The following is a 14,636-nucleotide window of genomic DNA, read 5'->3' as shown; positions in this document are numbered from 1 at the left end:
TATTTTTCACTTGTAGGTTAGCAGCTGGTTACTTTAAATCTGATATCAGGTAGATTGAAATATATCTTGCACTGAGAGAAAGGGTGATTCATCTGTGCAGTAGTTCTAAAACTACAAAGTGTAGCTTCTAAACTGGAAAGTGGTGCTGGCATAACTACGTTGGCTAGGAATGTGAGAAATTCTGCTGGTAAAAGCTTCTGTGTAGATGTAACTAAAGTGAAAGGAAAATTGTCTGTTGGCTTAGCTAATCTCATTTGGAGAGGTGGTTTTGGTATGTCAGTAGAAAAACTCTTCCTGCCTGCTTACATGACATCTCCCCAACATAACCCAGTCACTGTTTAACTCTTAACAGCGTTAAACAAGGTCCTGGGTCTGGGATACAGAGACTTCAGCCTGTTTAGTAATATGACAAACATTTTGTTAAACATCCCTTTTACCCTTTCATTAATGATAAAGAAAAGAAGGAAAACCTGTTAAACACTTTACATGTAAAATATTAAGGATCCCATTTTAACAACATCCCTTTCCTTTTTGCCTTTAGCTGGGGAGAGATTTTTAGAATGAACCCCCCCGCTTGCTTGATAGTCTTAGATATTATCAAAGACAGCTGTCATTTGGGGGGAAAAGAGAAGTTAGTTGAGATGTACTGGTGCTGTTGCTGTTAAAGTCCAATCCCATTTCAGCCCAGGTGGTGTCTGGGGTTCAGCTGGAGCTGTAGAGATGGCAATGTTATCTGGATACCCCTCAGATCTAGTCTGATCTAGTCATCTCTCAGGATTAGGATGACAAAAGCCCAGAGTCCCAGTAGATGCTGGGGGTGGCAGCCATGGTGAAGTTTGCTTCAGTAGCCTCTGCTTGTCCTTCCATCTCTCCCCCCAAAGTGTCTTTCTTTAAAGACCTCAAAAGGGAGTGATGGATGGAATAACCCACCCCTCTTGTTATTTTGTCCACTAATTTGGCCTAGTTTCTGACACCAATTTCGCTTGACTTATTTCTGGAGAGTCACTCTCTAGTTTACCAAGCATGATCTTACCAGTCCTTTAGTTGTATCAGCAGACCTTTTTTTTTGGACTAATTCTGTTTTTTGTCTGGTTTTCTTGCACCTGTCTAACTTTTTTTATTAATAACTTGACCTACTCTTAATTCCAAATAGGCAAAAAGTTATAGGCCCAATTCTCAAACAGGTCTGCTGGCATAACTAGACTACCAAGTCTCTGTAGTGTAGACAAGCCCTAAATGAGCATCAGGCTGTAGAAAGTAAATCCTACTTATGGACTAGCGGAGTTAAGATTTTTTTTGTTTCCTTGGTGCCAGGTTCTCAGAGCACCGTCACCTAACACATTTAAAATGATGAATAGCCCAGAAGCAAAAACAACGGGGCATGTTTCACTGGGTAGAAAAGTAAATTGCAACAATTACGACCCCATTGGCTTTTTCAGCAAGGGCAGAATAAGCACTGACACTAAACTACCCCCCACCACGTTGGTCCCTCAAGGTTACAGACACTGCCTGTGATAGTCTTTACTCTGTGACTAACTAGAGGATTTTAGGTTCCCATGCCACCGTTCATGAGTCCTGAGTTCTGTATTATTAGAGGTGTTGCTTTTCAGATGAAGTATTCAATGATGCACCTTATGGGGGAAGTAAAGATCCAGTGGTGGCTCTGAAGAGTAGACACACACTACTCTTCCTGGCAACGTTCTCCATTTACCCTACCCCAAAACTGCATGTGAGCTCATGCAAAGCTATGTATTGCTATTGGTTTCTTTCCTTAAATCAGCTGTTTATGCTATTCTGAGGCCAAGATAAGCTTTTCTGAAGGTGGCACAACCTACCTGTCCTCTTGTCTTCCTAGTCAGATGTGTTTTCACCATTTGATCTTTGTTCCCCTTTCTTTTCCCCCTCTACTGCTTTGTTTTCCATTTAATGTTATCTCCCCGCACCCCCAATGTTTCTGCTCTTGCACTTGGTTCCCACCCCACTCTTCATCTGTCATTCCCTTGCTTTTTCTTTCCTCACCCAACTTCCTCCCTCAGACTTGGGGTTCTCTTCCTTTTGCTCCTGTATTTTCCCTTTCTGCCCTTTTATGCTAATGCCTGGTAAGAGCAGCTCTTTTAAATGCAGAGATAAAACCTAGCTGTTTAAAGGAAAAAGATAAGCCAGGCTTCGCAGAGCTTTCCTGTAAAGGTTTGGTATTATGTTCATGGAAACGTAGGAGGGGATGAGGGGTTTGTGGAGACTTCTAGTGCTCCTTTCAATAGCAATGTAGAAGGAGGAGACAAATGTACTGTAAAATTAACTGATAATAGACAACAAAAGGGAGAACTTGTAAGATTTTGTAAACAAAACAAAAATCCTATTGTCATCCCCAGGATCTCCACGTCTACTGTATGTCCCATCTGATGTTCAGCCTCTAACACCCTGGCCAATCTATTATGCCACCTGCTGAAATGGGTAAACAATATTAATGTGATACATGTTTATTCTCTTGATTTTTACGATACTACATTAACCTAGGACTTATGTCTGATAGGCACAGGGCTGTATTAGGGATAGTCCATATCCACTCTGTCTCCACTGGGGATTGCGCCTCTTAGTGCTTACAGGTGTACTGGGGCAGCATGCCTGCTGTACCATCCCTTAAGATGCAGGAGTGGGCTGCCCTCCCCTGCCTTCCTGCTCTGTCTAGTAATGTGTTCGTGACCCCACCCCCTACTGCCTACTTTAGGTGCTTTTTGTCCCCAACACCAATAGGACAGGCTGATACCTGTGCTCAGGGAGGGGCTGCTCAGCTGCCCCCCAAAAGTATGGTGGGGGGTGGTTGTACCATCTCCCTTTGCACAATTGCACAGTGATGGCAACACTGGGTCTTTAGTGGTCAACCATAAACATTGTTAGAGAATGGTTCCTAGACTTATGACACAGCATTATTCTCTGGAAACTGTCCCAGTGCTCTTCATAAATTCATGTAGTGCCTCTTGTCGAGCAGAACAACCGGGGAAAGAGTAGTGCAAGAGGACAGAGTGCTGAGCTGCTTCCTACTGACATCAGCAAAAGTTTTTGCAATTGATTTCAGTGGGGGCACTGAAAAATGGGGAAAATATGGCTGGGGGAGGGATGGTTAATTACAGAGGAGGAAAAATGGACAGGGGAAAGGAAAAAGATACAAGGAAGGGGGAATCCCTCTCTTCCTTATGTTTAAATTTTACTTTGTCAGTTTATTATTCAAAATCTTTCTTCTTCCATGAAAAATAATCAAGTGACTGGTTCTAGTGTTCTTGTGAAAAAGAAACACGGCAAGATAAAATTGCACCTGATCCTGCAGTCTTCTTTCAGGCAAAACTCCTACTGATCTTTGGGGTTTAACCTGCATAAGGATTCTGGGATTAGGCCCAACAAATGTAAACCACCCGATGTAACAAATAAATCCTCTGGTGTTTACTAGTAAATAAGTCATACATTTTCAAAAGCAAGTGGTGACTCTCTTTTGTGGGGGGGGGGATGCCTCCATTTTAGTGTCTAACTTCACATGCTTTATGAGGGTCTGATGGATTTTTTTTTCCAGAAAGTGCTAAGCAATTGCACACTGAAAATCAGGCCTCTTTAAGGTGCCTGCTGAGGTTATGCAGCTGAAAAATGAGTTATCCAAAATGACTAGTTGTTGTTGAAACTTTGAACTATGCCATATTGACTTCAATAACACATTTCACACCTCAACTGCTAGAACAGGGCCTCATCCTCCCTGATTGAACTAACCTCGTTATCTCTAGCTTGCTTCTTGCTTGTGTGTGTGTGTGTGTGTGTGTATATATATATATACACACACACACACACACACCTGCCCCTGGAAATTTCCACTACTTGCATCCGACAAAGTGGGTATTCACCCACAAAAGCTCATGCTGCAAAACGTCTGTTAGTCTATAAGGTGCCACAGAATTCTTTGCTGCTTTTACAGATCCAGACTAACACGGCTACCCCTCTGATACTTGACATTTCATCCTGGCATCTCAAAGCATACTACCAACATTAACAGGCCTCAAGACTTGTACGATGGAGGTAAGGGATAGATAGTAATGCAGCCACATCTGGTTTGAAGCAGAGTAGCTATTTAACAGCTCACAACTAGTTTAATTTGGATGTTCCGGTTCAGTGCCTTGATCCTCCAGTGTTCTTTAAGTAATCTCATCCCAATTCTGCTCCCAGTGAATGTAATGGAAAAAACTCCCACTGATTTCATTGGGAGCAGAATGTCATCCAGAGACTAATATGGTCTCATATAACAGGAAAGTCAGCATATCTTCAGAATAACTGATCTTTTCCAGGTTTTTTAACCACAATTCATCCCATCCAGTTAAACATCACTAGTTGCTGGCATTCACAAATATAAAATTGACAAGTATCCATCTGATGGATGGCCTAGCATAACCAGTTATCTGACAGGACAGGTGGGCTTTGGTTCCATCCAGGAATCAGAATGATGATGGCCTTAAACCCAGGGCTCAGGCCAATCCAATGTTGTGAAGTGCTTTTGAGAATTCCACCATTATTGGTCTTGTTGTGAGTACTCTATAGTGTTTGGAACTGGCCTAAGTGGGGAACAGAGTTAGACCAAAGCTGAATATTCAGGAAAATCTCACCCTAAAATAGTAATAAAAGTTCCTGATTGTAACAGCACCTACAGTATTTCTCCAGCTTTTTATTCCTTCATACTGATGTGTTGCATCACATCGGGGTCACCATTTGTTGCATCACAGGAGCAGGAACAGAGCCCAAGCAGAGAGAGACAGCGTGTGTGTGTATACATCTCTCTTTATTCATTTCCCAGCATGCTCTTATATACAATATGGTAGTCAATCAATTACTAATTGATTAATCAAATCAACACAGCTGCAGCTGTAACCCATAGGGTAATTATCCTACACACCTGTATCCTATTTACAATTAGCTGGCCAATGAGAACAAGCCCAAGGCCAGTCCTTCACACACAACTCCCAGCATAATCAGCTCAGTATCTCACATTCTAATCCCACATCTCCCCCCTCTAATCAAAATAAAAAGGAGGGAAAGGAAAAGAGGATAAAAAACATTCACAAAACATTTCCAACTTATAACAACATAACACCACAATCTATATCACAATACACAACCACTAAATAATCTGTAGAGTATCTTTATTCCACTCCAGCAGGCTCTTATAATTATCATCCTGCTCACATTTCTTTTCCCACACCTCCCCCCTGTATTCAAAAATCAAAAGGAGAGGGGAAAAGAAAGAGAAGAAGAAAACATTTCCAACTCATATCAGCATAACACTATAACCTATCACAAATCAAAATTAAAACTTTATACCTGTTTTCAAGAGTTACTCTATTTTGTAGTGCAGAACAGTAAACAGAATAGTCCAAACTCTGCCTTGCACCTTAGACAACCTTAAAAAAATAGTTCAAGTTCCCTATTCAGAAGGGTGCTTCAACACTCAAATTCTATAACAAACAAAAACAAAACACAACAAACAAATGATATAAATTCTGCAGGATTCCCCCCTCTCTGTTGCACACCAACTTGTGCTGTTACCAGAGTATCCCTCAGATGTCAGGCGATCAAACTGACACTGAGGGTGGGGGGAGATCCTAGACACATCAAACCACATAACAACTCAACAACAATTCTGGCCAGAAAACAGACAACAAGAAACATAACAAAACACAAGACATAAATTTTAACTCTAAATAATAAACACAAAATTTCTTTCAGGCACAGCAAAAATCATTTCAAACAAGTAACTCATTCACGGAGGATCAAACAGGAAAAGTCCTGACAGAGCTAACAAACAGTTCTCCTCCGGGGGCTCTGGTTCCGCGGCGCCTGGGCGCGTCTCGTAAGGCTCTCCGAAAGATGCAGCCAAGGCCAAACCCACTTCGCCGGTATGCACCTGGGACCTGCATCAGTGGCAACACACGCATAACCCCTGCCCCACGTTAGCAAGTCAACTGGTCCTTTCCATATTTGCTGCTGATAATCAAACCATTTGACCGAGGGTCGGGGGGCCACACCCTGCTCTTCCCCAGTCATCCCGCTGACATGTTTAATCGCGGGGGGCACCTGGCTGTTTTTACCAAGATGTAACCAATTAAGCACGTGAAGAGCTTTCAGCAACCGAGTGGCAGGCATCTTATCCAAGGCGTCTGCCCACTCACTGCAAATCCCCCCTTTCTGTTTTAAGAGGAGCGCCTTAAAAGAGGCGTGAGCACGTTCAATAATAGCTTGTAGTTTGTCTGCTTCAGCCTGAAGGGTTTGGACAAGCAGTTCTTTGGCTTGTAGCTCCTTCTTAATTTCACTCAGCTCAAGAACAGCAGCTCTATAATGACGACGGTTATGTGCTGCATCTACTTTGGCTGCCGCAACCTGCTTTTTAAGGTTATTAACTTTTGACTTTTCTCTTTCTAAGGCAGTCTGTAAAGCTTGAATATTTAGAACTGCTTGAACCCGGAGATTCAGCTGCACCAGGTCTGCCTCTCTTTCTGCTAGTACTGTTTCGGGGGTGTTGCTGTACTCTCGCAAAACAGTGTTAGACTGACCAAGACCAGTGAGCTTCCCCCGTTCATGTTCCAGTTCGAGGGCCAACTTCTTGTTTATTTCTTCCAAACGTTTTATCTTCCTCCTGAAACCTCTAGATTCTTGAAGCTCCTGGCTGGTGAGTGAAATTACTTCTTGCAGCTCTTTCTCCGACATCATCTTACTGTGGCTAACAGCCTGCAGCTCTATCTCCAAAGCTTGAATCCTTTCATGGGAAGCCTGGTTATTTCCTCCATCAGCGATTTGTGCTTTTAGTTTGCTCAGCTCTAGTTCAGAAGATTCCTTTGCAGTGAGGGCTTCCTGCAGCCGGCGGCTAAGAATGCCAACTGCATTCTCATAGGCTTTATGTTTTGCCTTCATTTCTTTCTGTGCACTGGTCAGATCTAACCCCAGACGCTTCATTTTTTGTTTCTGTTCAGTGATGGCCTTTTTGGCTTCCTCTTGCATGTGTTCTACCTGTAGTTTTAATACCTCATTCACCTCAGCAAGAGATGTTATTTGTTCTTTATCAATCTGCAAAGACTGTAGCTGTATCTCCATGTCATCCCGTTCTTTTTGTACTGACTGGAGGTGGCTTTCTAACTCCACCATCTGCTGGTGAACCTGGGATACTTCCTTCTGAAGTCTTGAGCATTCAACATCAATGGACTGCTTTTCACTTTGAAGTTTCAGTAGCTCCCGTTTTAATTCTTTCACTTCCAAATCCAGCCGCTTCTTTGTAGATTTCAATTCACTAATCAGCTGGTCCTGTGAACTTGCATCTCTTCGATAAGCTTCCACCATTACCTTTTGCTGTAGGAACTGCTCCTTTACTTTTTGGGTTTGTTTCTTCAGGCTGACACTTTCCTGTTGCAGATTTTCCACCTGGCTCAATTGTGCCAAGATTTCTGATGCTGCCTCAGTACTTTCACCTAAGAAGTTTGCTCCTTCATCAAGTTCTTCTTTGCTTGCTTTTGCTACCTGCAGAGCTACCTCTAGGACAATCTTCTCATTCTGCAAATATTGGATCGTGTCATCCTTGGAAATAACATCACCCTGGAATTCCTCTAACCTGGCCACCAGCTCATCATATTGAGTCTGTAGGTCATTTAGGGACTGCTCTTTGGTGTGCAATGATTCTTGGGTTAAGGTGAGCTGCTTCATGAGCACTAGATGCTCTTGCTGTAAAGATTCAAACTGCAGATCTTGCTGATGCAGAATCAATTTAACCTGTTCCAGTGTTACTGCAAAATCAGCCATTTTCTGCAGTTGTTTTCTCTCATCTTTAAACTCCTCCAGTCTTCTCTGCGCGGTGAGCCATACTGGATTCAGGGAGAAAACCTCCTTATCGCCCTGAGCCACCGATTTCCAAAGCTCACAGCCCAGCCGATCCCAAACAGTTTTAACGGAAAGTCCCCTTCTTCGTCCCCACCGCAACAGGCGGGATAACGCATCAGAGGGGAACTTTTCTCCCCGCCGCTCCGTGATGCGTGTCACCGTCTTCTCCTCTGTTGACGCAGCAGTTCCCATATTAGCTGCTCACCTCTGAGCTCAGGTGCGCCTCCCTTTTCAGACGCCCTGCAGCTTGCCGCTCAACACTGAGCTCAGGTGCGCCCCTTTTTTTTTTTTTTTTTTTTTTTTTTTTATACCAACGGGTTATTTCTTAGACCTCAAAGTCATGTTACAAACACAAGGTAAAATCTGCCCCATGCAACATGCTTCACTTTTGTTTCCAAGTGTAGATTCACACGTCAGAAAATATTGCTCCCTTATAAACTCTCACACATACACAGGCTGTTGGCTGGCTGACTTCTGCCTCTTCTCCTCCACACACACGGATTTTTTTTTTTCAGGCCTTTCAAATTGCCTGTAAGTCTCCCGTTCCTGATCTCTCCTCTCTCTGCCACGCTCCAAACTTGCCAAAAGGGAGCCGCGCAGACACTAGTTGAAGATTCACTGAGCGCACCCAGGCTGAGCGCGGCATTTCTCACTGGAGCTTTTCGGAAAAGCCCTTGCAAAGGTGTTTTGTTTTTGTTGCAGGTGACACCAGAGCCCTGTTAGACTCCGCTGCTCCGGGAACGCCGCTCCAGCGCCTGTGACAAGCGCCTGGCAGGGACGATACCGCAAGGCATCAGCGCTGGCTCAGAAACAGGGGCCAGGTGGGACCCGAGCCCCCCTTTCTGTCTTAGCCCCCTGCCCGCTGCGTCTTCACAGCGCCGGGAAGTTTTCCGGAGCGCGGCTCCTCCGCCTCTCTCCCCCTCCTGCAGCGGGGGATCTCGGACGCCGGGGGTTTTTTTTTGTTTGTTTGTTTTTTTTGTTTGTTTGTTTGTTTGTTTGTTTGTTTTTCAGGCCAGCGATACCATGGCCCGCAGCTTCTCCACCATTTGTTGCATCACATCGGGGTCACCATTTGTTGCATCACAGGAGCAGGAACAGAGCCCAAGCAGAGAGAGACAGCGTGTGTGTGTATACATCTCTCTTTATTCATTTCCCAGCATGCTCTTATATACAATATGGTAGTCAATCAATTACTAATTGATTAATCAAATCAACACAGCTGCAGCTGTAACCCATAGGGTAATTATCCTACACACCTGTATCCTATTTACAATTAGCTGGCCAATGAGAACAAGCCCAAGGCCAGTCCTTCACACACAACTCCCAGCATAATCAGCTCAGTATCTCACATTCTAATCCCACACTGATGAAGTTCACAAAGTACAACAGGTTTAGATTCCATCTTGCTTGTGTATTTAATAGAGACAGCGCCAATATCTTGGCAAAAGGTAAAGGAGATAATAAGACCACACCGTTAGCCCTTGTCTGAATCACCCACAGCCATTGATCTCTATTTTTCCACTGCTTTGTATTTTATAGATTTAATAAAAGCAGCTGCTGGCTTTTCTGAGGTGCTAAGCATGTCCTGAAGGACTTCACTGGGAATTGAGAGCGCTTGGCATCGCACAGGATCAGGCCCCTAGAGAGCAAAATATTAAGACAGATCTACCTCAGCTCCCTGTAAATTGAGTCAGACAGAGCGCTTACTGCTCAGTAAGTGCTTATTCTCTACTCTTTAAAAGTGTTGCAGTATAATCCAGGTATCAAACATGTTCATCTCCGTGCCTTGGAAATCCATCCCTGTAATCCTTAGCAGCTTTTGGAAGGGTATGTCTAGTCAAGCACTTCAAAAATTACTACACCATATAGTGAAGTTTGTTTCTTAGAGGGAAACCTCCTGCCTGAAATCAATGTTCTTAAAATCTGGGAGATTTCACATACAATTCAAACAGTTTTTGAGATTAATGCACTCAATATACTGAGGGAAACCAGGGAACCTCAAATTTTCAATACAGCCATGTCAGTGACTGAGATTCTCATTATTTGCATTACAGTATCATTTAGAGACCACAACTCTACTATGCTAGGGACTGTGCAAACACATAATAAGAGACAATGTCTGCCCTGAAAAGTTTACAATCTAAACCAACTGGAGATACCATGTGAGAAGGGAAACGGGTGCAGTGACCTGACTAAGTCAGTGTCATGGGTGGGAATAGAAACCAGTTTATCTAATTTCTAGTCCAGTGCCTTGTGTACAGGACAACACTGACTAACTAGTGATATTTGGGGAAAAACAATTAATTCACAGGACTCGATATTCTCAACATTTATTCACACATAAAGAACTGTGATGTCAAAGTTAAGGTTGCTACCTGCATAAATACTAGACACAAATCAAGGGAATGTAAAAAATTGCTTAAACACATTCCCTTTACTCCTCCACCCATAGCTAGGTGCATTACAGACCACAAACTTACCTCTGCCCTTTGTGGATGCTTGCCTTCCAGAAGTGAGATTTATAAAAATAATTTCAACTTTTTCATCTGTTAGCTTCAGGAAATTTCAGTCTTTACTTGCAGATTTAATGCTGTAAATTTGGGAAAGATACACCACCTCTTTGTTTTGTACAGAGGATGCAGTGTATCTAATTCAAATAGAAAACCTCAATGAAGCCTTATATGAAGTAGTGAACAAGTGACTCCATAACATAGTGATGTAATTTTGCATGGTGATGTACAGAGATTTCAAACCGGAGTCATACAAACATGGAACATGACAACAGGAAAGAGTAGGGATTCTATGCTAGGAGGCATAAAGGCCTGATCCAAATCTTATTAAATCAATGAGAGCCTTTCCACTGACATCCAAGGATTCTGAACATGGGAAGCTAATCATATATTCTGATATTTTAAGTAGCAATAGAGTAGATAGAACAGCATAGATGGGAAAACAAAAGGACACAGAAGTAGATGTTGGAGGAAGGCTTTGACAGAAGAAGTTGTGGGCTTGGTACATGGGAATAGGATAATCATCTAGGAATAAGGGGCAGTGTGAAACAAAGCTTAAGTAAAAGTAGGGGGAAGAGACAAAAGGAGCAAAAAAGTCTGAGGAGTTGTCCAAGTGCAGGATTAAGTGGGGAGTGGAAGGAGATGAGATGAAAGTACAGGCAGTTTTACAAAGGCTTAAAGGTCTGAAGCAGTTGAACTTTATCTGGAAAAAGACATGGAGGCAGTGGAAAGATTGAAAAAGGAAATAACGTTATCAGAAAGATAGAGGAAAATTATGTAGGCTGCAGAATGTTAGACTGAAGAGTGGAAAAGTGAGGCAAAAAGAGCTCATGGTCATCCAGGCAAAAGAGAATCAGTGGCATACACCAGTGTCTGGCCAGTGGGGCTGGAGATGTAGGGGGATTGGAAACATTTTTAAAAAGTGACAAGATTTGGCAGGTGTATGGGTGTGAGGAGAAAAGGAAAGGGAGGAGTCAAAGATGACCAAGTCTGAATTTGAGTTGTGGAGAGGATTATGGGTTATTCAACAGTGTTGTATGGTGCCGGTAAGGGGAGACTCCTTAAGGAGGAAACATAAGTTCATTTGTTCCATGTTTGGTTTAAGGTAAAGGTAGAACACTCATGAGGAGATGATAGAAAAATGGGGTGGGGAGGGAAATGCAAGACTGGACTGAGGGGGAGAATTCTTCAGCATAGTGAAGAGCACATATAAGAAGGGAAAACTGGGTCACTGGTGTCCATTTTTAGGTATAGTGGTGGTAATGAAGTGTTTAACAAGTGTCTGATCGATATTCTTGGAAATCCTTTTTACTCCCCACAATTAGCAGTCAGCAACTCTGCAACCATAGGCAACCTTGTATTTCTTTTTCTTACATGTTTAGATACATCTTCCATGTTCCCCATGTCATTAATCACCTGAGAAGCATTGTTAGAACGGGGCTGACAAAACTAACCTAGCCTGTCATCATCAGAAGTACTGTGAGGCTGTTTCAGGTTCTGGCATTATTTTCACAATGTAAAGGAGATACTTGCCATATATGTACCTCCTGCAACATCTGAGAAAGAGATGTGCATCAATTTCCTACTACAAGGTCCATGGCAAACACATTTCTTGTCATTTTGTTTAGAAGTGCTTATGGGCAGGATTTTCAAAATGTATGAAGTTTGTCTCCAGGGCAGCACCCAGGAAAATTAATCCAAAATAACAAAAGAGGTGACTATGGAGTGGGTTCACTAAACCACCACAAACCCTGTGTGGATGCTGCTCTTCAGAATTCACGTAAACTTAATCAGATTACCTTAATTCACTTTAGAAGTGAATAAAGATAAAACCAAATTAAGGCTACTTTAATTCTGAATGAGGTGTTCACAGAGAGGTTTAATGTGGTTTAACCAATCCACTTCAAATTCACACTTTTAGTTAATTTAGATTAATTTTTCCTGGATGTCCCATGTTAGGCTCTCAGATCTCATTAACTTTCAATGAAAATGGGCATTTTAACACCTCCATGCAAGTTGGAAATCCCATCCCTGGTTATTTATGGCAGGAACTGTTGGTATTTTGAGGTTGATAGAATGATTGTGCTTATTTCTTTCATATCACTAGGATACAAAGATCATTTAAAAAAAAAAGATTGGCAGTTTAGAGTGGGGTGAGAGACTCTTGTGACTTATTGTGGGGTTTTATTAGTTATATTTGTTATGTTATCTGTGGGTAAAGGCCAGAATTTAATTGTGTGAATGTGTCTTTAAGAGTTTGTCAAGGGTATCCAGCTCTCAGGGTACTCTTAAGTTGTGTAGTATAAATAAAGCTGGCAAAGCAACAAGACAGAATGAATGATTCAGCAAGTTTCAACAATTAGGGCCAAATTCTTGCTCATGTTAGGTGTTTGGATACTATGATGGGCATGGAATAAAAATACAAACAATCTTAAATTGTATAAAACTCCTATTTTTTAGGTGAGTAAGATTTGGTCCTTTGAGAAAATGGTAGATTTCTTCTTCATCTTGTTTAAGAGTTGTGAATTTTGCTCATTTTCTTCAAAACTTTAAAACTGGGAGGGGTTAAGGTTTCCTGAAGAAAGTGAGACCCACCAAAAAGGCCTCAAAAGCAACTTTAGGAGAAATAATAAGCTCTTATTTATAGCCCAAGATGCTGTTGTATGTAGTTGAAAATGGATCATTTACAGTACACACTAAAAGAATGATAAATTGGTCCTGTTATGAGGCACTTCGTTTCTTCTTAGAGAGGAACTGAAATAACAGTGGCTTTACCTACTTTTTTGCTATTATCTAAATGTTCCTGTAAAAATCTGGTGGTTTTTTTCTCTCTAATAAGCTCTAACTAATATAGTGGTTTAAAACAGTTTAAGATGCATATAGGCATAACAAAGAGATAAATATAACTTGGGGACTTACTTTTTAACTTTATAGATAAAATTAATTGAGCAAAATCAGCCCTATTGGCTTCTGTAGACTTCAGAAGCCTTGGAAAGCATTTATAGTATAAAAATATGAATCTTCCTCACCAGATTAAAGAGCTACTACAGTTAGTCAAAAAACTATGAATGTTACATTGAAGTTCTGTCTTCTGAGACATACGTTAGATTTTTTTTTACACTGTGGCTATTTGAATATTCCACCTACAAAAACAGTTTCTATATGCGCAAGTTTCAAACTTCAGTGCCTAAACTAGTCATCTTTAATCCATCTTCATGAATGTTGGGCACACAAGTGTTGATTTTGGTACACACAGGGATTTAGCATGCCTGAATCACCTTCTTTAGGAATTGAAGTATATTTAAGTGTATATTTAGGGGGCTAATATGGGGCACCTAAAATTCAACCTTATAAGAAATCTTTTGAAAGGGAACAAACGTATTTAGTGTTCCAGACTCTTGTAAATGAGGGCCTACCATGCTGCAATCTATAAGATGGCTATATAATAAGCACAGTCACAATTTATTTTGACATAAACAAAGGCATATGGCAAAGCATTTATTACTCTGCATATTTTTTCAGTGCTGTGCGCATGAAGCCAACAATAACAGTTACTAGATAGTCAATCAGAAACAAATTCATTGTGGAATAAATAGAACAATAACTTATTTTTAAAGTTGTTTCATTACTATCTCCTTTACTACCTGGGGCTGTAAAACTGGCAGATTTTATGTAGGTTTGTGCCTGAACTGCTCTTGGATGGGAGGTATCTGAAGAAAACTTGGTGCTGCAGAAAGCAGTACTTCTCACTTTATCCTGGCCAAAGCCAGCTTGGATAATTGTATTCTGCCTCACTACATTTTCTATACAGTTTCAATTGGATGAGCCATTCTTATTCACTTCCTGGCCTAAAATGTTCAGTAGCATTACTGTGTACAGTTAAATAGCTACAGCTTTCTGCACCAGGGAGCTAAATTTCACTGATGTGTGAAGTGCTGGGTATCATATACCTTTATATACCAGAGGCCAAATTCTGCTCTCAGACACACACAGACCACATTGCATATGAGAGCACAATTGGGTTCTGCCTTTTAACAAAGTGTTTTGGGTCCTTTAGAAGGAAAGGTATTATAGCAACATTGTGTTTGTAGCTATAGTTAAAGCTTAGGTGCATGGAGAGCCTCTGATAGAAAGCACCATAGAAATGAAAAATATTATTGTTTTCAAGCTTTTATTTTGAGAGAAGTAAACCAGTGCAGAATGAATAAGAATCAAACTGATCCTCAGCTC

General features: G+C 41.5%; 1 protein-coding gene across 1 annotated transcript; it reads right to left on the bottom strand.

Annotated features, from left to right (window-relative positions):
* Positions 1-5,472: 5,472 nt before the first annotated feature.
* Positions 5,473-8,088, bottom strand: LOC123363242 (golgin subfamily A member 3-like). Its single transcript, XM_045004118.1, has 2 exons — positions 6,120-8,088; positions 5,473-5,486 (listed from the first exon to the last, which is right to left on the bottom strand). Exons 1-2 carry the CDS (start codon positions 8,086-8,088, stop codon positions 5,473-5,475), a joined length of 1,983 nt encoding a protein of 660 aa, XP_044860053.1.
* Positions 8,089-14,636: the final 6,548 nt, after the last annotated feature.

Source organism: Mauremys mutica, chromosome 2 (assembly GCF_020497125.1).
Source record: "Mauremys mutica isolate MM-2020 ecotype Southern chromosome 2, ASM2049712v1, whole genome shotgun sequence".
In the NCBI taxonomy this organism is placed as follows: domain Eukaryota; kingdom Metazoa; phylum Chordata; order Testudines; family Geoemydidae; genus Mauremys; species Mauremys mutica.
This window is presented reverse-complemented; position numbering and strand designations above follow the sequence as displayed.